This window comes from Canis lupus, chromosome 31 (genome assembly GCF_003254725.2).
Source record: "Canis lupus dingo isolate Sandy chromosome 31, ASM325472v2, whole genome shotgun sequence".
NCBI lineage: Eukaryota > Metazoa > Chordata > Mammalia > Carnivora > Canidae > Canis > Canis lupus.
This window is the reverse complement of record NC_064273.1, coordinates 36,193,150-36,213,568: the sequence shown is the minus strand read 5'-3', so window position 1 is coordinate 36,213,568 and position 20,419 is coordinate 36,193,150. Positions and strand designations below refer to the sequence as shown.

The window sequence follows — 20,419 nt, the reverse complement described above, 5'->3', positions numbered from 1 at the left end:
CGGGGATGGAGACCCTCATGGGGCTCCCTGCAGGGCGCCTGCTTCTCCCGCCGCCTGTGCCAGGGCGTGTCCTAAAACCCTCGCTTTAGGGGGCGACCTGGCGCCCCTGCAGCGCCCTGGCTCCGGGCACACGCCCAGCGGCGTCCCGGGCCGGCCCGCAGGGTGCAGAGGGCTGGCGCGGGCCGTGCAGGAGCTCCGGCAGCCCGCGGGCCATCGCGGCAGCCAAGTTAGGGACCCGGGGCCACCGGAGGAGGCCGGGGTGCAGAGCGCGCGAGGCCGCGAGCCCCATCCCGAGGCTCGGCCCCGCGGCGGGAGCACAGGTGCGCGCGCCAGGTCCGCTCCGCACGAGCCGCGCCGCCCGCCGGCAGCCGGAGCCCCGCCTCGGGCCGGCCGGGGGCGCGCGGGGCGCGGAAGGGCGCGGGCGGCCGCCGCGCTCCCCGCAGCCCCGCCCCCGCCCGCCCCCCGGGCGCGGCGCGCCTCCCTCGCCCCGCCCCCCGGCGCCCGGCGCCCAATCACAGCGCCGCGCACGTGACGAGCGCTGCCTGCGATGACCTCATCCCTGGTGTGGGATGACGTCAAATTCAAGATGGATGGAATCACAGCGGCAGCGGCGGCTGCGGCGCGCGCGAGCCGAGTGTGAGCGGAAAGGGGCCCGGCGTCTGCCTCGGGGCTGGAGACCGGTGAGTAACTGTCACGCCCCTCGCCCCGGGAGAACTGCGGGGCCCCGTGGGAGGCCACAGCCTCCTCGCCGAGCGCGGCCTTTCCTGACGTAACTCTGAGGTGATTTCTCTCCTCTTTTTTCTCTCCACCAGCGGGTTGCGGGCTCCGGGCGCTTCTGCGCGTGCGCGGGGTCCCGGCGCTCACCGAGCATGCCCCGGGCTCCCACGTAGCCGCTTGTGCCTTCACACTGCGCATGCTCCTTGCCCGCACTTGGCCTCGCCCTCGCCAGTGCGCATGCTCGGCCCCCGGCGGCTCTTCCTCGCGCGGCCAGGTGCCCCCCTGGGCCGGACGTGCCCGGCCTCGGCGCGCGCACCTGCGCCCAGCGGTTGGGACGCCTTCCGGCCGAGGGCGCGTGCGCCCGTCGGGTGCCCGCGCGGGGGGCCCCGCACCTGCAGCGGCCTGCGCCCCGCGGCCCGTCGGTCCCGCTCGGGGGCCGCCCCAGCCCGCCTCCCTGGCCGGCCCGCTGCCGGACGCGTGGAGCCCGGGGCGCGCCCCTGCCCCTCCAGGACCCCTGCAGGACCCGGCTCCCGGCGCCCCCGGCGCTCCCGGGGCTCCCGGCGCTGGCCGCAGGCCTCGGGGCTGCAGAGGGCTCCTTGCCGGGATTCCGCGGCCGGAGGCGCAGGGGGACGGGGCGGGGCGGGAGCAGCGGCCCTGGGCGCTCCCGCAGGGACCCCCGCTGGCCGGGGCCGCCGAGGTCCGTTCTGCGGATGGCGAAGGAGTTGAGCAGCGTCCTGTGAAGGATCCCAGCGCAGGGGAGCCCGCGGCACTAGCGCTGCACCCGGGGGCCATGCCCTCCCTGCAAGCCCCGGGCTGCGTGCGCGTGGACCGTGCGCTTCAGCAGCACGCTTGGAGGTGGGGTGTTTGCAGAGGCTGGCTCTCTCGGGGCTGCCGGCAGGCGTCCCCCAGACCCCATACAGTGCTGCATCCTGGGGTCCTTTTAGTGCGGGAGCTGTCCCCCCCCCCCCCCCGCCGCTCCCACCTCTGGCATGGGGGCATCAGCGTATTACAGCATAGACCAGTGATTGTTCATCACCGTGACCTGAGTCATCCCCAAGGAGCCTGCGTTATGCTCTGTGCACCTTGCTCAAGAGGACCAAGTGGGTTCGTCGGTTTGGGGTTTCTTGTCGGCAGTAACTCTTAAATCCCCTCTCCCTTCTGACGCTTGGAGTAAACTGCCCCCCCCCCCACTTTCCACCTCTAATGTCTCATTGTCATTCCTTTTAAATTTAAGTATTCCTAAATGCCGGTGTTAAAGAAGAAAGTAGAAATTCAGGAGGTAGGTTTGCGTAAAAAAAAAAAAAAAAAAAAGAACATTCTGTTCAATTCATTCATTCAACGCTGTTTATTGAATGTGGGGTGAAAGGAGAGAACCCCAGTCTTCAAGGAACTTAGTTACCAGGGTTTTATGGCAGAGGATTTCCCCCCCCCCCCCCCCCGGTGTGTAAACAAAGAGGAGTTATTGGGAGTCTCTGGGTGAGCAGATCCCTGAAGGGACAGCTGTCCCCACAGCCAACAGGGATGAGAAGAGCTGATTCTAGGGCTGTTTACAAGCGAGGCTTGCCAGGTTGTGGTGATGGGCTAGAGAGGAAAGAGGTTTCCGGGTTGGGAGAGCTGCTGGTTGGCAGCACACCTAACCAAATAAGGAATGTGTGAGGACAAGCAGATGTGGAGTAGGGGCGAGGGAAGTGGGCCGCAAGTGCTGTCCTGGGCATGCGGAGTATGCTGTGCCGGTAGTGTTGAGCAGGCACCTGCGGTCCCCGGGAGAAGTCTGAGCAGAGGTACGGACTTGGGAGTCCGCGTCCCCGTAGCTGAGCCCCAAGAGCTCCTCCAGAAAGCGCAGCTGCCACATGCTAAGCTCTTGAGACAGATGTTGGAGCAGGGTGAGCAGGTGCAGGTCTTGGACCTTGGGTGTGACGATTTCTCTTTACCCAGCAGATATTTCCAGGCCTGTGCTAAGCATTGGGGATACACAGACGGAAATAAGCGGTCTTCCTTTTATGGTCTCTTGTGAGGGAAGTAGAAAAGCAGGTCACTCAGAATACTTGTGCTGTTACTACAGACAGGTAGATGGGGTGTTGTGCTAGTTCAGATCGGACCGAGCCATTGGCTGGGGGCACAGTAACTAGAGCTTTGCAGATACAGTGACATTTGAGCTGGATCTGGCTGACAAAGTTGGCCAAGGGAGGGTAAGAAAGGTATGTTAGTTAGGTGGTGGGCATGGGGTGTACAGGTTTGTAGGGTAGATGGCAAGGAGTGTCCAGAGAGGGCAGAAAGATAAATTATGACCAGAAGTGTTCAGTCTGGAGAGTTTGGATTTTATCTAGGAAGTAATAGGAAGATCAATTAGTATTCCAAAAGGCAGTGATGGAACCAGCTTTACTTTAGGAAAACAAGTGAAAGGCACAATTTCCACTCCTGAGTTAAATTGGGTTACCAGAGTACAGAAGAATCAACAAATACTTATTGTCGTGCAAGATAACCATGTTGGACATTGTGAAAAGTGTCAAAACACATTAAATAGATTTTTCATCCTTAAACAGCTCACAGTTCTGTCGAGAAGACACACAACTAACGATATCTGGCACCGTATACCCGTTATGTGAATGATCGCACTCTGTGACACAGGAGTTGAAAGGTGCTTTTCCTCATTATGAATTGAAGTAGCTAAGGAAAGTGTGTTGGTTAGCTAAGGGCTGCCAAAACAAAGCACCACGGACGGGGCGGGGGGCGGGGGGGCTAAACAGGGATGTATTTTCTCACAGTTCTGGAGCCTGGAAGCCCAGGATCAGGGTGTGGAAGGGTTGATTTCTCCTGAGGCCTCCTTCCTTGGTGTGTAGGCAACTGTCTTTTCTGTCTTCATGTGCATGTCCCTCTGTGTGTGTGTCCTTATCTCCTCCCGCTGTAGGGACACCAGTCAGATTGGATTAGGGCCCACGTTAAAGCCCTCATTAAAACTTGATCTCTTTAAAGACTGTCTAAATATGCTTGTGTCCTTTTTTTTTTTACCCCCCACCCCCCGCCCCAAGATTTTATTTATTTGAGATAGAGCGAGAGAGTGAACAGGAGCAGGAGGGAGGTGCAGAGGGAGAGGGAGATGCAGACTCTGCTGAGCAGGGAGCCTGACACCGGGCTGAATCCCAGGACCCTAAGATCATGACCTGAGTCGAAGGCAGTCGCTTCACTGGCTTAGCTACCCAGACGCCGCTAAATATGCTTGCATTCTGAGGTGCATGGGTGGGGTCAGGGCTTCAGTGTGTGGTGGAGCCCCCAGGAGGGGGTCACAGTCCAGCCCATGGCAGCAGGCTTAACAGAGGAATTGGATTTGAGCTGAGCTTTGAAAGATGATCAGCATCCAGGAGAGAGTGCTGGGGAAGGGTAGATGAGATCTTAGACGTTCAAAGTCTGGTGGTGGGAGAAGTGGGACGCTCGGGTTATGTCCCAGAGACACAGCATCTGAAGCAGGAAGTTATCACAAGGGAATAACAAAGGGAAAGTAAATTTAAAAAGTAGTTTGTCACCAGATTCACAGAGCCACAGAGTCTGTGTTTTTAAAATTATACATTTAATGCAAGGGAGAACCATGTGTTCTTTTTTTCTTTTTTTTTTAAAGACTTTATTTACTCATGAGAGACACAGAGAGGGGCAGAGACACAGGCAGAGGGAGAAGCAGGCTCCCTGCGGGGAGGCCTACGCGGGACTCCATCCCAGGACCCCATCCCAGGACCATCCCAGGACGGACGCTGGGATCAAAGGCAGCAGCTCAACCACTGAGCCACCCAGGTGCCCCGAGAACCATGTTTTCATTATTTTATTATTTCTTTTCGCTCAGCTAAAATGTCAAATTGAGGCATTTCAAACTCCCTAGTTCCTCCACCCGGTTATAGCACCCTGTTTATTTCCATTATAGCGTGATCTGAAGCTACCTTTTTCACTTGTTTCCTTGTTCATTATCTGATTTACCCCACTAGAATTTGAGGGCTTTGTCTGTGTTGGGCACCCCTGCATTTCAGGTGTGTCTAACCATGCCTTGCACATAATGAGCTCAATAAAGAAGTTTAAATCATAATAGTATTCCCTAGTGTGTATGTCCAGTGAGTGTTTGAAGCTTTGTTTTAGGAAGCCCCATCTAGCAGCAGGATTGTAAAGGATGGACTTGGAGAGCCGGGCAGGAAGAATGAGTAACACTTGGAAATGTATCAGTTAGGGTCCTTTAATAATGAGACCAGAAACAGGCTAGCTTGACTAGAACAAGGAATTTATTGTAAAGACCCAGGGCTGCTCCCGAGGTTTAAGGAAGAGCTAAAGAATTGGGCCGGGAAGTACGGAAACCAAGGTAACTGGCAGGAATCGGTGTGGTGGGCACTGGCCCACTGCATTTCCAGGCCCATCTTCCGGGGAGAAAGTTTGTGGTCTGCGTGGCTTTGGTTGTGTGCCTGCCCGTTCGCCTGGGGAGAGCCGCTCATCAGACTCCTGGGACGGGGTGCTTCTTCCCCAGCCAAACCCAGGCCTCCTCCAGCAGGACTCCAGAGCAGGACTAGAGAGGCCGCGCTGCTAATCCCCGTGCACGTGAGGGGCACGCCCCGAAGTGTGAGAGACTGAAACCCTGGGTGAGATGGGACCTTCGGGAGGGGCGGACACTCCTGCCCCTCCTGCCCCGGAAGGATGCGCTGAGGAAAGCTAGCTTTGAAATCTGAGAAGCTTTAGACAATTTCTGCATATCTGCATTGTCACCAAGTGAGTGAAAAGCCAACTCAGCACTTCTTGTCTCCTTTGCATAGTAAAATCAAGTGGGGAGTCCGGCCTCCGTCCAGACGTGAGGGATTGGGGCTGAGCTGCATGTATGCTTACGCTCCAAAGTCACATGTAGGTGCTTTGTTTTCCTGACTGGCTGTTTGCTTCCTGACGTGTTCTTTTTTCTGGTGGCGTGATTGGGACTATGTGAGCAGTCCCCAACATTCCAAAGGGTCGCGTGGGCCGAGTTCAGTTTCAGGTTGATGTTTTGGTTGTAAAGACACTTTCCTATGCAAGTGGTACCAGGGGCTAGTCTTGGAGCAGGTTTGGTGTATAATGTACCTTAGCTCTGACACCACCCGACTGTCAGTCTCCAGAACCAGAGAGGCCCTAAGGTTATCTTGGTCCCTCCCATCTCCCTCTCTGGGCCCCCCATTCACCCGCTGGGGCCCTTTTAGCCTAGTGCTTAGCCATGCTTTGCTTTCTTCTGTGCATGTCACCAGAATGCTCTGTATTCCAGAATTGTCTGCCTTCCCTCCGCTCCCCTTAAAAATCTTAACTCCTTGATGTAATATTTTTGTAAAGAGGAAATTTGCCTGGAATTGGTTTCTGTAAGACACGGATCCCTGCTTCTCTTGGCATTTGGTACCTGAGGAATTTGAGCTGTGGGTATACAATAATTTTCTGTGGTTCAGTTGTGAAGGGCTTTGTAGCCATGCTGGGGAATTGGAACTTGAGGCCAGGGCAAGCCTTCGGGAGTTTTTAAGTCCTGGCACAATCAGATGTGGGTCTGAAGACTCTGTGCAGTAGAAATGTGAAGATTGGAGCCTTCGCTGTTGTAAATAGTCCAGTGAGCGGGGAGTCCCAAGTCCTCCCTGAGGTCCCCACGGTGCGCTCATCCAGCCTCCCATTGCCCAGTCAAATTCACTGCTTCCTGAAATCAGTATTCTCATAGCATCGTTTGTATCTTCATCCTATTGAGGTTTTATGTGTCTCTGCCCTGTCACGGGAATGTGTGCCACTGGACAACAGGCAGCCGGCCAGCTCACTCCTCTCCCGTCACCAGCCTCTCTTAGGATTTATAGCATCCGGAACTATAAACATTGAGGAGAGGAAGGCCGCAAGGACATAAAACGTGTGCTTGCCATATACGAAGCACTACATACACGAGGACCTGGCGGACAGCCTGCGCCTTTGTTCTTCATAAAGGTCCGATCGGTAGGTAGGGCTAGCCCCATTTAACAGGGACGGGCACTACCACTCAGAGAGGCCGAGTGACCTTTAGCAGGTCACGTACCTGATAGGGGACAGAGCCAGGACTGGAGACAAATATTGATTTGAAGGTCTTTTCCATGGAGCTGTGAGTTCCATGAACTGTTAACTGTAAAGATTCTCATTTTGAAATTCCAGGAAACAACATGAAATAGGAACAATTCAGGCAGAGTTCTGGAAGATTTGCATGTGCAAGGATCCAAGCCATAGCTCGCCAGCCCTGTTTCAGAGTCTGGCTTTCCCAGGGGGTTTCCGCTCAGCTCTTTCTGTCCATCGTAAATGACTCTTCGGTCCACATTTCACCCACTTTCCTTTTAAGAGCGCCAAGGCTTTTCACTATGACTACAGTGATAGCAGGAACTCTGCAGTGATGAGTCAGGTGGAGACGAGCAGGGGAAAAGGAGTGGGGGGTGGACTCGGTGGCAGTGTGCATTTACATGTAAGGGCTTTGCAATTTGTGATGCGCTGTCTTCTGTAGGTCAGAGCTCCTGGTCATTCACCATTGAAACATTCATGAGAAGTTGGAGTTTGATGAGCCAGCGGATTTGTGGAGGAGGAGGTACACTGGGCCACAGGGTCGGCCTTACCTGAGGGCTGAGGAGCAGAAAAAGCAAAGGGCCTGGGCGTTGAGTCCGCACACCCCGCCGCCCCAAGGGTTCTGCTGAATTAGCTTGTGAAATGCGGTGGTTGTGATTTCCACCCCTCTTTGGGCCTGCATCTTTTCTTTTTATTTCTTTTATTTTTTTAAGATTTTCTTTATTCATTCATGACAGACACACACATACACAGAGGCAGAGACACAGGCAGAGGGAGAAGCAGGCTCCACGCAGGGAGCCCGACGCGGGACTCGATCCCGGGTCCCCAGGATCATGCCCTGGGCTGAAGGCGGGCGCTAAACCGCTGAGCCACCCGGGCTGCCCAAGGGCCTGCATCTTTAATGGAACATTTTATATTTTTTAGTTAAGTTGTTAAACTCAGTAAATACACCTACCGTCCTTAAAACACAAAACTCCAAAACGTTAGTTGTTTGCAGCCAGACCAAGAAAGGGCCCAGGGTTTTTGAGTTTTAATAATGAAAAAGGTAAAAGCAAGGGCTTCAGGCGGAGAAGGGTGAGGAGCCTGCATACCTTGCGCTCGCTTTCCTGTCACTCCGGATGTCTCCAGACTTTGTCCCGGGCTGCCCAAGAGGACAGAGGAGGTCCATCTCCTCTGAGGGTCTTGGGGTGGCCTTAGCTCAGCCCTCCGGGCCCTCCTGGTGTCCGCCCTCCCTGCAGCCCCATGGCCTGCCCTCCCCTCGTGCACCCTGTGCTCCAGCCAACCAGTCTGTGCTCCAGCCAGCTACTCCTCCGCTCTGTGCTGTTGGACCCTGCCCCTCCCCTTGGAATGCCCTTCACCATTCCTTCCTGACTCCTGCTTGTTCAGGCCGCGTCTTCTGTAGAAAGCCTACCCTGAACTGCCTCGGAGCCACACCTGATGCCATCACCTGCGCTGCACTTGTCCCTCTGCACATGTCCCATCCGGGACTCCATACTCTGGCATGTGCTGACCAACCTGTCCTATTCTCACTGTACGAGTCTCTGAGAGCTGTAAGCCAGGCCCCTGCTTGGCAAGCTTCCATCCTCTGTGTACCCGGGAGCCACCTCCCAGCTTGTCCCACCGCCATCTCACTACCAGTCACTCACCGGTGCGCACCCTCCCAGTCGCCTCCATCTCCTTGTCTGTAAAACAGGCTTGTGGACAGCACCCAGCTCAGATATCTCTGTGTGGATTAGAGGAGGAGGCTGGAGAAAGCGTGGCGTGAGGGTTAGAGAGTGTGGCCTCTGGTGCTGCAGCCTCCAGTGTGAATCCTGCTGTGCCGCTGTTTGTGGGACCTTGAGCAGGTTACTTGACTCTCTGTGCCTGGGTTTCTCATCCCTAAAATAATCATGCTACCTGCCTGCTAGGGTTGCTGTAAATACTTAGTCAAGGTGTAAAAGTGTTGATGGTAGTATGTGGTCTAGGAAGCCCTCAAACAGTAACTGTCACTAGGTGTCCAGTTGGCGCTGGAGTGAGTGGAACCGGTGATTCCCTAGCATCGCCCACACCCGTGTGTCAGGAATTTGGTATGCGTGCCCACTTTTCACATAGGTAGTCTCGCTGATGACTAAATGGAGGGCCTAGCCAAATGAGTAGCATTTAAGCAGTTTTCAGGGACAGTGACTATATCTCTTACAACTCATCTCTGAGTGACTTATTTTTCCTAATTCCCAAATGTCTTCATTCAAAGAGTATAGGAGCCTGGGGGTAGAAGTGGTGACTTGGAAGAAAAGCAGGGAGCGTGGTAATTTGAAGACCGCAAAAGAAGGAAGCTTTTCTGAACCATGTTTTTGGTATACAGCAGTAAGGTGCAGACGGTGTGCAGTCGCCTTGCTTCATGTCCAGGGACTCGGAGATTCTCACTTGGTTTGGTCCTCACACAGTCCGATAGCCCACACCTGTGCTTCCCGGTGCCTGGTGCCTTGGATTCCCCCAAGAGCAGATCCTGAGCCTAGGATTCAGAGTAGCTGTTTATTTGGGACGTGATCCCAGGAAACACAGGAAAGGTTGTAGGGAGAATGAAGCAAGAAGAGATGCCCGTGAAGGGCATGTTAATGGGTAGGTGTCTGCACACAGAATCGAATTCCTGAAAAAAATCTAAACCAATGTTTCTGTCCTTCCAGCGGCTCGCACAATTCTTGGAGCTCTCTTTAACTCCTCCCCTTCCTGTCCCCTCTGGCCAGCCCATTAGAAATCCCAGTAACTACCTTAACCCCCACTACCACCTTGGTCCAGGCACCATTGCCTCTCATCATGTCTCACCCGGATCATTGCTGTAGGCCCAGCTGGCCTCCCGGCTTCCACCTTCCCTGCCTCCTAGGGCCATCCTCGGCAGCATAGCCAGAGTGATCCTTCGGAGACAGAATGAATCTGACCGTCCATTCCGCTTCTGGTGGAAAGCTCCTGCGGTTCGGCGTCTCCTGCCTCTTCCCCTGTCGTCTCCCCCCATCTCCCCCGCAGCTCCCTGCTCCAGCCCTGCTGTGACTTGGGCTCCTCCCTCTGCTTGCAGGGCTCCTTGCCTTCTTCAGACCTTCTCAAGTGGCAGTTTGTTGAATGAGTGAAGGAATGAGTGACTTGTGAAATTCTGGTACAGTTTGTAGTGTGTCATAGGTGCTCAGTAAATGGCAGCAATTTCTGTGTTCTCACTTAAAGTCTCTGGTGGCATCGTGTGGTAGCTGCTGTGGTCCCTGTCTTCCAGCGACAGAAACTGAGCCTCAGAGGTTGACTAGCCTACAGCACTGACTTTCACCATCTTGACCCAGACTCCAGGACGAGTGCATTGTGCATGCTCACACATGTGGACGTGTGCTGTGCTGACCCTGGGTCGCAGGAAGGAGTGCATCGTGCGTGCTCATGCGCATGGACGTGTGCGCATGTAACTGAGACTGATGTTTCACGAGGTCTCAGCCTTCCTGTGTTTGAGGCATTCTGACTTTTCTTTTTTTAAGATTTATTTATTTATTCATGAGAGACACACGGAGAGGGAGGCAGAGACACAGGCAGAGGGAGAAGCAGGCTCAGTGCAGGGAGCCCGACGTGAGACTTGATCCTGGCACTCCAGGATCACGCCCTGGGCTGAAGGCAGTGCTAAACTGCTGAGCCACCCGGGCTGCCCATTTTGACGTTTTCTACTCTGTCCTAGTTGGTTTATGATTTTTAAAAAAATTTTTATTTATTCATGAGAGACACAGAGAGAGAGGCAGAGACCATGCAGGGAGCCCGACGTGGACTTGATCCTGGGTCTCCAGGATCACGCCCCGGGCTGAAGGTGGCGCTAAACCACTGAGCCACCCGGGCTGCCCCAGTTTATGATTTTAATTGCTAGTTTCAAACCACTAAGTTGATTGTCAGAAACCCTTTTAAAAATACTTGTCCATGCTTTTAATTTTGCATCTGTCGCTTTTCCCTGTGGCAACATCTGAACTAGGTTTCTCAAAATTATTAGCACTAAAAACAGTGTTCAGTACACAGCTGAGTTATAAATGTGGCATAACAAGTCATTTCTTTCTCTGCTGATCTTTGTGAAAGATGGCAAGAGGGTGCATAAATAAATGCATGATTGTTGAGATGTAGTAGGATTAAGGGGAAAATTAAAATGGCTTACAGAAAAGGAAGGGGAAAAGTCTCTATTAAGCAACTGAGAGGAATTAAAATTTGCCACTGATATGAAATGACTGGGCAGCAATGAGCAGAACCTCGGGGCATGTGCTTGGGGCGTCATCCCTGGAAGCAGTCATGTCTCTGAGCCCATTAAATTGTGTTTTTTTTTTTTTTTTTTTTTTTTTTTTTGAGCCCATTAAATTGAATCGGCACCGTAGCGGGGAATCAATAATAGGAAAGAAGTTTGTGTACCGTGCTTGATTATTCCAGGTTGGTGGCCTAGCAAACCCTCCTTTGTGGGCTGTTCTGAAGAGCCCGCCTGCTGGTTGACCAGCAGAGGCTGATACTTTGAAACCAGAGGAGAACTTGCCAATGTCCTGGGTATCAGGTTGAGTGCATTTACAACCTGCCCTCTAGAGAAAGATAAAACTGTCACCGATAGTCTTAGTTAGTTTGAATCCATTCAAAAATAAACGTCATAACTGTTTTATTATTTTTCTAGAGGGAGGGAGAGGCAGAGGAAGAGAGAGAGAATCTCAAGCAGGCTCCCACCCTGTGCGGAACCTGACAGGAACCCATGACCCTGAGATCATGACCTGAGCCGAAATCAAGAGTCGGACGCTTAAATCAACTGAGCCACCCAGGTGCCCCTAAATGTTGTAACTGTTTTAAAGGGATGAGGTGTTACAGTAATGGAAGCCCCAGGGAAGGGTCAGCTTTGAAGCGTCCAGCGTTGTCTCTGTGTGAAGTGGCTTTCTCCTCACTGAGAGCATGGATGGCATTAATATGGACCCTTTTCTTTGATACTGAATTACACGTTTGCCGGGTATGAGATGCTGGCTCGTCCAGCCCTTGCAACAACCGCAGAAGGGAGGCGCAGTCATCCCACCCATTTCAGGCGAGGGCCGCGGCACTGGGCCAGGACGGGAAGCAGCCTCTCACCCTGGGGTCTCTGCCAGAGCCTGCACCCGGCCACCAGGCCTTCACATCTCAACCTCAGATTGGAACAGAATCGCAGTGAGATCTCAATGCAAACCCCTTAATTTACCGTTAGTAATAAGTGAGTTTAGATCGGGACACAGTTTCCTCTGTGCTATTGTTGAAAACATGATTTGGTAAGAAAATAGTATTCAGGAGATTATAAGGTGGTTAGCATAAGAAAGAAACCAAGCTCTTCTGTTGTTGAGCTTTCTAACTTTCGCTAAACACTGTGACACAGTAGTGATCAGTGAAATTTTTCTCTTTCCAGATTCTTCCCTATTTTTTAAAGGTCTAGTGAGACACTCCCTCCCCCCCCCCCACACACACACAACACACACACCCTCTTTGCAACCCAGTGGTAACAGTTCACGTTGTGGATAAGTATGTCCAGTGATAAGATTGACTTCCTTTCAGAATTACAGACTCAGGAGCTTCGATTCTTCATGCTTCCTCTCTGAACCAAGAGAGATAGAACCAAGCATCAAACGGATAAGAACCCTAGATAGCAAACCTTTTGTTTCAAATCATGCTCTTCTGCACAGCTGCTGAGTTCCAGCGGCTCTCTGCTGCTGTGAGAATACCTGGGTCACAGTCTTCGGTCCTGAGAACCCCCTCCACTGCGGTGGGGACCGGTGCTCTCCAAGAGCCCCGGGACCGGCTGGCTGCTGTTTGCCATGTTGTTCAAATAAGATTGTTCGCCCACAGAGCTCGTGTCTGCCTATGGTCTGCTCAGGACTGGCACCCGAGAAATGGCAGCGAGTGTTCCCTGCCCTTGAGGAGTGCTCCGTCCCGTGGAGAGCTTTTCACCACACCTTTCGTAACAATCGTACGCTTTGTCTTTCAGGTAAGCCCTCGCGATGGAGGGGCTGCTGCATTACATCAACCCGGCACATGCCATCTCTTTGCTGAGTGCGCTCAATGAGGAGCGCCTCAAAGGACAGCTGTGTGACGTGCTTCTGATTGTTGGAGACCAGAAGTTTCGAGCTCATAAAAATGTCTTGGCCGCCAGCAGTGAATACTTCCAGAGTTTATTCACAAACAAGGAGAATGAGTCACAGACTGTCTTTCAGCTTGACTTTTGTGAACCCGATGCTTTTGATAACGTTTTGAACTACATTTACTCTTCTTCTTTATTTGTCGAGAAGAGCAGTCTCGCTGCTGTGCAAGAACTGGGCTACAGCCTTGGGATTTCCTTCCTGACTAACATCGTCTCTAAAACACCTCAGGCCCCCTTTCCAACGTGTCCCAACAGAAAAAAAATATTCATAGAAGATGATGAAAGCAGTTCTCAGAAGAGAAGCGTCATTGTTTGTCAAAGTAGAAACGAAGCACAGGGAAAAACTGTGAGTCAGAATCAACCCGACCTAAGCCATACTTCCCGGCCCTCACCTAGCGCCGCGGCCAAGACCAGCACCAGTAAGCCCCATGTCCCCAAAGCAGCCGAGCCGCTCCACAGTCTGCCACTAGCTGACAAGAGTTGGCCGAAAGATGGTTCAGTGGGCTATGCCAAGCCTCTGGAGCACTCTGGGCCTCTGGATGACCCTTCCCGAAGCAGTTTGGTGAAAAGGAGCGCGCCGCCGCCTTCCAAGCCTCCGCAGGACAGAGAGCCGATGGACGAGAAAGCGGGTCTGAGCAGCCAGCTCCCCAAAGGCAAAGCCATAGAGCTGGCTTTGAAGAGACCCCGGCCCCCGGTCCTGTCCCTCGGAGGCTCGACGGAGACCCCCTACGTGCTGAAGGAAACTCACCGAGGCGGCGGGCCGGGTGAGGACAGGAACTTGCTGTACTACTCGAAGCTGGGGCTGGTGGTCCCGTCCAGCGGCTCTGGCTCCGGGAAGCCGGGCATCGACAGGAGCGGCCCGCTCGTCAAGAGCCTGCTCAGACGGTCGCTGTCCATGGACAGCCAGGTGCCTGTCTACTCGCCCTCAATAGATCTGAAGCCGTCCCCGGGGCCCCCTTCGGCGGCGAGCGACGTGCCGGGGGCCGTGTTCTGCGCTGTGGCTCAGAAGGCACCTGTAAAGGATTGCGGGGAGAAGGCGGCCCCCGAGGAGCGGAGCCCTGCACCCCAGCCGCACCGCCTGAGATCCTTCAGTGCCTCACAGTCCACAGAGAGGGAGGGGGAGCCGGCCGTGACCGAGGTTCGCATCAAGACGGAGCCCCGCAGCCCCCTGGCCGACCCCTCCGACATCATCCGTGTCACCGTGGGGGACCCGGCGGCCGCCACCAGGGACCTCCCCTTGAAAACCGAAGACGACCAGAAAGACGCGAGCCGGCTCCCGGCCAAACGGAGGCTCCGGACAGACCGCAGGCCGCCGCTGAAGAAGGTGAGGGAGGACGAGCCCGGGTCCCCAGTGTCCGCAGAGAGCTTCCAGGGGGGCCCGAGCCCCCCGCTCCCCGACGGCGAGTTTCCCGATTCTGACTTGAATAAAGATGAATTTGGTGAGTTGGAGGGAACAAGACCAAACAAAAAATTTAAATGCAAACATTGCCTTAAGATCTTTAGATCGACAGCAGGTCTTCACCGGCACGTTAACATGTACCATAACCCCGAGAAGCCCTACGCTTGCGACATCTGTCACAAGCGGTTTCACACAAACTTCAAAGTGTGGACACACTGTCAGACCCAGCACGGCATCGTGAAGAACCCGTCACCGGCCTCTAGTTCACATGCCGTTTTGGATGAGAAATTCCAAAGAAAGCTGATTGACATAGTGCGAGAGAGAGAGATTAAGAAGGCCCTGATCATTAAGCTGCGGCGCAGCAAGCCTGGGTTCCAGGGGCAGAGTAGCTCCCAGGCCCAGGCCATCAAGAGGAACTTGCGGTCGCGAGCCAAAGGAGCATACATTTGTACTTATTGTGGAAAAGCCTATCGCTTTCTCTCGCAGTTCAAGCAGCACATAAAAATGCACCCGGGAGAAAAGCCCATTGGCGTCCATAGAGCCGCCAAGCCCAAAGAGCATGTCGCTCTCGAGAGTCCGGTAGAGAACAAGGAGGTTTACCAGTGCCGCCTCTGTAATGCTAAGCTCTCTTCTCTTCTAGAGCAAGGAAACCACGAGCGCTTATGCAGGAACGCAACCGTTTGCCCCTACTGCAGCCTTAGGTTTTTCTCGCCGGAGCTCAAGCAGGAGCACGAGAGTAAGTGTGAGTACAAGAAGCTGACGTGTCTGGATTGCATGCGCACCTTCAAGTCCTCCTTCAGCATCTGGCGGCACCAGGTGGAAGTCCACAATCAGAACACCATGGCGCCGGCTGAGAACTTCTCCCTCCCCGTCCTGGACCACAACGGTGACGTGGCGGCCGCCTCCCGGCCCCAGGCCCAGCCTGAGCCTGGCAAAGCCAACCACGCGGTCACTGCGAAAGATGACACCGCGTTCAGCGACTGTTCGGAGCACGTGAACTTTGACTCGGAAGATTCCTCCTGTCTGCCCGAAGACCTGAGCCTCTCTAAGCAGCTGAAGATCCACGTCAAGGAGGAGCCCGCGGAGGAGGCCGAGGAAGAGGCGCCCGAGGCCCGCGCCGCCCCCAAGGAGGCAGGCTCCAGCAAGGACAGCAGCCTGTGGCCCTGCGAGAAATGTGGCAAGACGTTCACGGCGCACAAGCAGCTGGAGCGGCACCAGGAGCTCCTGTGCTCCGTGAAACCTTTCATCTGCCACGTGTGCAACAAAGCTTTCCGCACCAACTTCCGCCTCTGGAGTCACTTCCAGTCCCACATGTCTCAGGCTACGGAGGAGCCGGCGCATAAAGACTCAGAGGCCTGCCCCGCACCCACAAACTCTCCGTCCCCGCCCCCGCTGCCCCCAGCCCCCGCCGCTGCCCAAGATCCAGCCCCTGGAGCCTGACAGCCCCACCGGGTTGGCCGAGCACCCTGCTCCCTCCACGGAGAAGCTCTTTGTACCCCAGGAATCCGACACGCTTTTTTACCATGCACCCCCGCTCTCTGCAATCACATTTAAGAGACAGTTCATGTGCAAACTGTGCCACAGGACATTCAAGACAGCCTTCAGCCTTTGGAGTCACGAACAGAGCCACAACTGAGAGACCGACCGTCCCTCTTCACCCGCCACAGAAGGGGAGGTGGTCTCCAGAGTTCAGCCTCAGTTGTGAAACGTCCATAAGAAACAAAATATTTTTTCAAAGAGAATAATAAAGGTTGGAGATTGTTCCGCTTGAATAGGAGCTTGAGGTAAATTGATACTAATTAGTAATGTCCTCACTCAGCTTAGGAAACCTAAAATTGGTTGTGCTTTGGGCCTACAGTCCTAGGATGATTTGACTTCATTCATGTTGAAATTGGACCGATTTTGGTTGTTTGCATGGTTCCTCATTCCACGGTGTCAGTATAATCTTTACCCAGAGGTGGTTTTGGGTTTTGGTTTGTTTTGGGGTTTTTTTGTTTTGTTTTTCTTTTTGTTTTTTAATATACTGATTTGCAATCAGTGAAATACTCTTCAAGTATTTCTTTTGATTACATCAGACACCTAAGTTCTAGTTCAATCTCGGCCACGTTCTGAAGTCCACAGCGTACCCAGAGGAAGTGGAGTAGTTTGCAACATTGAGTTAGATCTTAGGATACTTTAGCAATAAAACAATGATAAGCCTCAACTTTAATAAGTTATCCTGACACTTGATAACAATAAATATTTGGTATTTTGTGGTCTTGTAGAAATTTTTTTGTATGAAAATTGTGAGAAATTTAAATCAGCAATAGTAATACTTAGATTTTTATAAAATAACAAAAGCTTGCTCTTGGGTCATTTAATATAATTAATGATGGAAGATTTGGGAAATAACGTGAGGGTTTCTGGAAGGCCTCCGAGCCCATTTACAAAAGTTTCCGTGGCGACAGGCATCGTAATCGAAACTGCTGTGCTGTGCACGCGTGCCTCAGGTCCCAGCCCTCCCCACCGTTGGAAGGACTGGACGCGTTTGGTCTCCTCCGATTTATGCTGTCACCGGTGGGAGATCCGAGTGCATTTGGGACAGGACACAAAGGTGGCATAAGGCACTCCCTCGTTTTGAATTTAGCAGCATTAGTGGAACAAGTAAGGTTGGGACAGACACTTAGGTACCCAGGTCCCACGCTCCCGGTCAGTACAGCCGCTGTAAGTCCCGGGTTGGCGTGGACTTCCCAGGATGGGAAGCAGGGGAAAAACATCGCGCCGCGGTCCCCACGCGCCCTCAAGAACAGTATTCGCAGCGTACCATTTCCTGCCTCTGTTTCTGTTAGAATCTGTTGGAGTTTATTGTGGTAAAATGTCCTTAGTGCAATCATTCTGCTTTAAGTCACTGCTTTAACGTTTCAAAAACCTGTATTAAAGCACTATCAAGGGTCCAGAGTTCATTTTTGCTACCTATTTTGGCCCATGGGGTTTGGGCTGCCTCTTTTTTTTTCTTTCTTTCTATTTTGTATAAGTTATAATTAAAAGGCTTTTGTAGGTGTCACCCGAAGCTCAGCGGGTGTTTCTAAAGGGAAAACTTCTATTTCACTTGTGCAAACGAGGGGTTAGGTATGAACAAGTGGAAATAACGGTTGAAACTACAGAATCCTTTTAAGGTAGTGCTATGGATGAAGATTCCCAACTTTGTTGATTTTTTTTTTTTTTTACAAGCTATTCTCTCAAATAAAAAAGAAAATTACTGTGACTGAGAAATAATTTGCTGAGTACTTAAGTGTGTACCGCTGCAGCAGAAAAGAGCTCGGTGCTCATCGATCTCGTCACCTACATTCCGTGCCAGTGATAGGAAAGACATGCTAACTTTTTATTGAAACACAAGCATTTTCGTAAAATACTAATTGGCTTTGTGGATTACAGAAACTGCATGTGAAATTTTGCCTTTTATTTTTCCATTTGAAAACTATCACAAGTCCCAAAACATTTGAGTGGTCCCTTCCTGTTTTTGTTCTTACTTAAATCTGATGCAGAAAGGAAAATAAAATGAAGTTGCAGTAACCAGTTATTGGCCATCTTTATATTTTCTTGAAGAAATCTATGCATTTTAAAGGTAGAACTAAGGCGTACGATGTTACCTGAAACATCAGCGTGGATATATTGCTCATTGAATTAATTCCCTGTATAATGTGCTGTTTCTTACTCTGAACACCTTGGCAGCTGTCGCTTCCTTGAAAGACAGTCTCCCTCAGAGTAATCCTTGCTTCTGGCTGTTAGAGTGTGTGCGGTAATTCCACGCCACACCTTACCTTGGCATTGTAAATTCAGTATCCCAGGACTTGAACCTTTATGCTACGTTTTTGAAGATTTTTTAATGATGTTAATCAGTAAAAAAAAAATAAAAATATTTTTGATCTAAATATAGGCTCAGCGTATCTGTTAGACTTTGAAAATTGCCAGTGTTTTGTCTCGTTCACATTTTTGTCTAGGCAAGGAACATAAGATTTCGAATAAAATTTTGAACCAAAAACATTTATAATGCAGTTCTGGTTTTTCTATTACTTTTTATACTGTTACCTTCAAAGCGTCAGGCTGAGAGAGTTTATTTTGGTGGTCAGAAAAATAAAATACGCTTCCAAACTCCTGTGACTATTTTAAATGTTAGGAAGTAAAATAACGAAAGACTCGTGAATCGCTTCGTTTAAGAATGAATCTCAGACAGCGGACAAGCAGTCTGTGGGACAGGTTGGTCTTTTCGTTGTTAGGACTCCAGCTGGTAAAGGTATTCTTAAAAATGTTTTTTTTCTGAGGAGAATTAATGTTTGAAAATATAGAAAGCTCAGTATTCTTTGTAAGGATTCAGGATGCCTTTTTTTTTTTAATGCAGTTGTGGAAAGAATGTTAAGATGTTTTAATATATTCTTTGTTAATCTGAGAACTTGCTCTCGAATCATTTTCTCGATGTGGGAGAGGGAAAGAGGAACGCCCTAAAACGCCTTTTTATCAAGGTAGGCAATGGAGGTTGCAGATAGTGTGCATTTTCTTTTATAGTAATATTTCAACTTAGCAGAATATTCACCTTTAAAACCAGTTACGGCTAGTGTGCATTTCCTGTTTTATCAAAATACACAACCACGAGTTCGACCATGATGTGGTTTTGCATTTGCCGGGGGCACGTGTGTGGTTCTCGGTTTTCTGTTTCGGAGGGGATCGTTAACAGCCTTTAAAAAAAAAAAAAAAAAAAAAGGCTCCAGCCCTTACTAACCAGTGGGAGTCTTATCCACATGCAGCACCCATTGGCGCTGATGAGGGTGGAAGCTGTCAGACCCGAGCAAAGCGAGCCCTTTCTTGCAGGCAGGGGGCATCTCCCTCTGCAGGCCAGCCATCGGCCGGCCCTGGGCCGGGAGAGACAAGAGCCACGGGCCTGCAGTCGGCCTCTGTCTCCGTGTGTGTGTGTGTGTGTGTGTGTGTACGGACGTGTGTGTACAACCAGAATCCAGAATTAAAGGTATCTGAATTTTCTTACCATGAAAATAATTAGATGTCACGCATAGCCGGTTTCTTTATAAATTGCACTAATTCATATTGGAATATTACAAGTCTGTTTTTTGTCCCATTTCTGATCTCTCCTTGATGTTTTTTTTTGTAATAATTGTGAAAAGCGTCATTATTTAAATAATGCTAATACATTTAATAAGTTCTTTAACACTGGCCTTTTTTTTTTTTTTTTAAGTTTTAAAAATAGGGTTTTCTTTTGTGGCTTTAGCACTTTAAGAAGTTTTATGTTTCCATAATTGTTAATGTGCTTGTTCAGTGCTTCTCCCGTGTGTCCCCTCGCGGGGGGGGCCCACTTCCTCGCGCGGCTCGGGGGAGACTGAACGCTCGTGTTTACGTTCCAGAGGAGGAAGCATGGGTTAGTGTCAGGTTTTTAAAGGAATTCCTTTCAGAGACCGATGTTTGGGAACCAAAGTATTTTACTGTAAATCTTGAAAATAACTCAATTGAGTGCTCTCTAGTCATTTATTAGTGCTGTTCTCAAATTCTCCACAAAGTTATACTTGGTTAATGTTCATTTCCAAAAAGGGATAATTTCTTAATCGACATTAATCCAATACTTTCAAAGTTTTCATTGAATAACCCTTATTATGAAACAAAAGTGGTTATAAGCAAATTGTGTATATTTTGTTGTCAGATGCCTTAGCGGACTAAATCATTGTTCAATTTTATTTAGGAATGAGCTTTTTGGAACTGAAAAACTCACGGTAAAATAGGATTTCTATCTAATGTTAATCCATCGCTTATTTGTATCCAATTCTGTTGTCTGTTTCCTTTGCTTAAATCTTGACTAAGAATGATTGGAGTCAATAAATTTGTACTGTATTTTGTTTTGAGTCCTGGTCTCATTGGTCTGTTTGGGACGTTGATGACGATTAGTAGCATATACATTTCTGAAAGTACAGACGAGGGCCTTTCTGGGCGAGTCACGGGAGTGGCCGCCTGAGAGCAGGTGCTTCCCCAGGGCCCGCAGCCTGCTTGGAGAGCTAGGTTCCGGGGTCGCCACAATTACGTGCTCATTAAAACCTTACATCAGCAATCACGTTTGCCTGTCCACCTTTTTCTTTACCGTTCACGTTAGTCTTTGAAAGGATCGT

At 51.2% G+C, this 20,419-nt stretch overlaps 2 protein-coding genes across 2 annotated transcripts; both read left to right on the top strand.

The window, feature by feature from the left end:
• Positions 1-551: 551 nt before the first annotated feature.
• ZBTB21 (zinc finger and BTB domain containing 21) lies at positions 552-20,158 on the top strand. The gene is given in 3 exon segments (XM_025462051.3): positions 552-680; positions 12,725-15,677; positions 15,679-20,158. Coding segments are annotated over 2 exon segments (3,174 nt in total). The 5' UTR covers positions 552-680; positions 12,725-12,737; the 3' UTR covers positions 15,913-20,158.
• Positions 808-11,539, top strand: LOC125754123 (translation initiation factor IF-2-like). The gene is made up of 2 exons (XM_049104634.1): positions 808-1,572; positions 11,402-11,539. Exons 1-2 carry the CDS (start codon positions 914-916, stop codon positions 11,478-11,480), a joined length of 738 nt encoding a protein of 245 aa, XP_048960591.1. The 5' UTR covers positions 808-913; the 3' UTR covers positions 11,481-11,539.
• Positions 20,159-20,419: the final 261 nt, after the last annotated feature.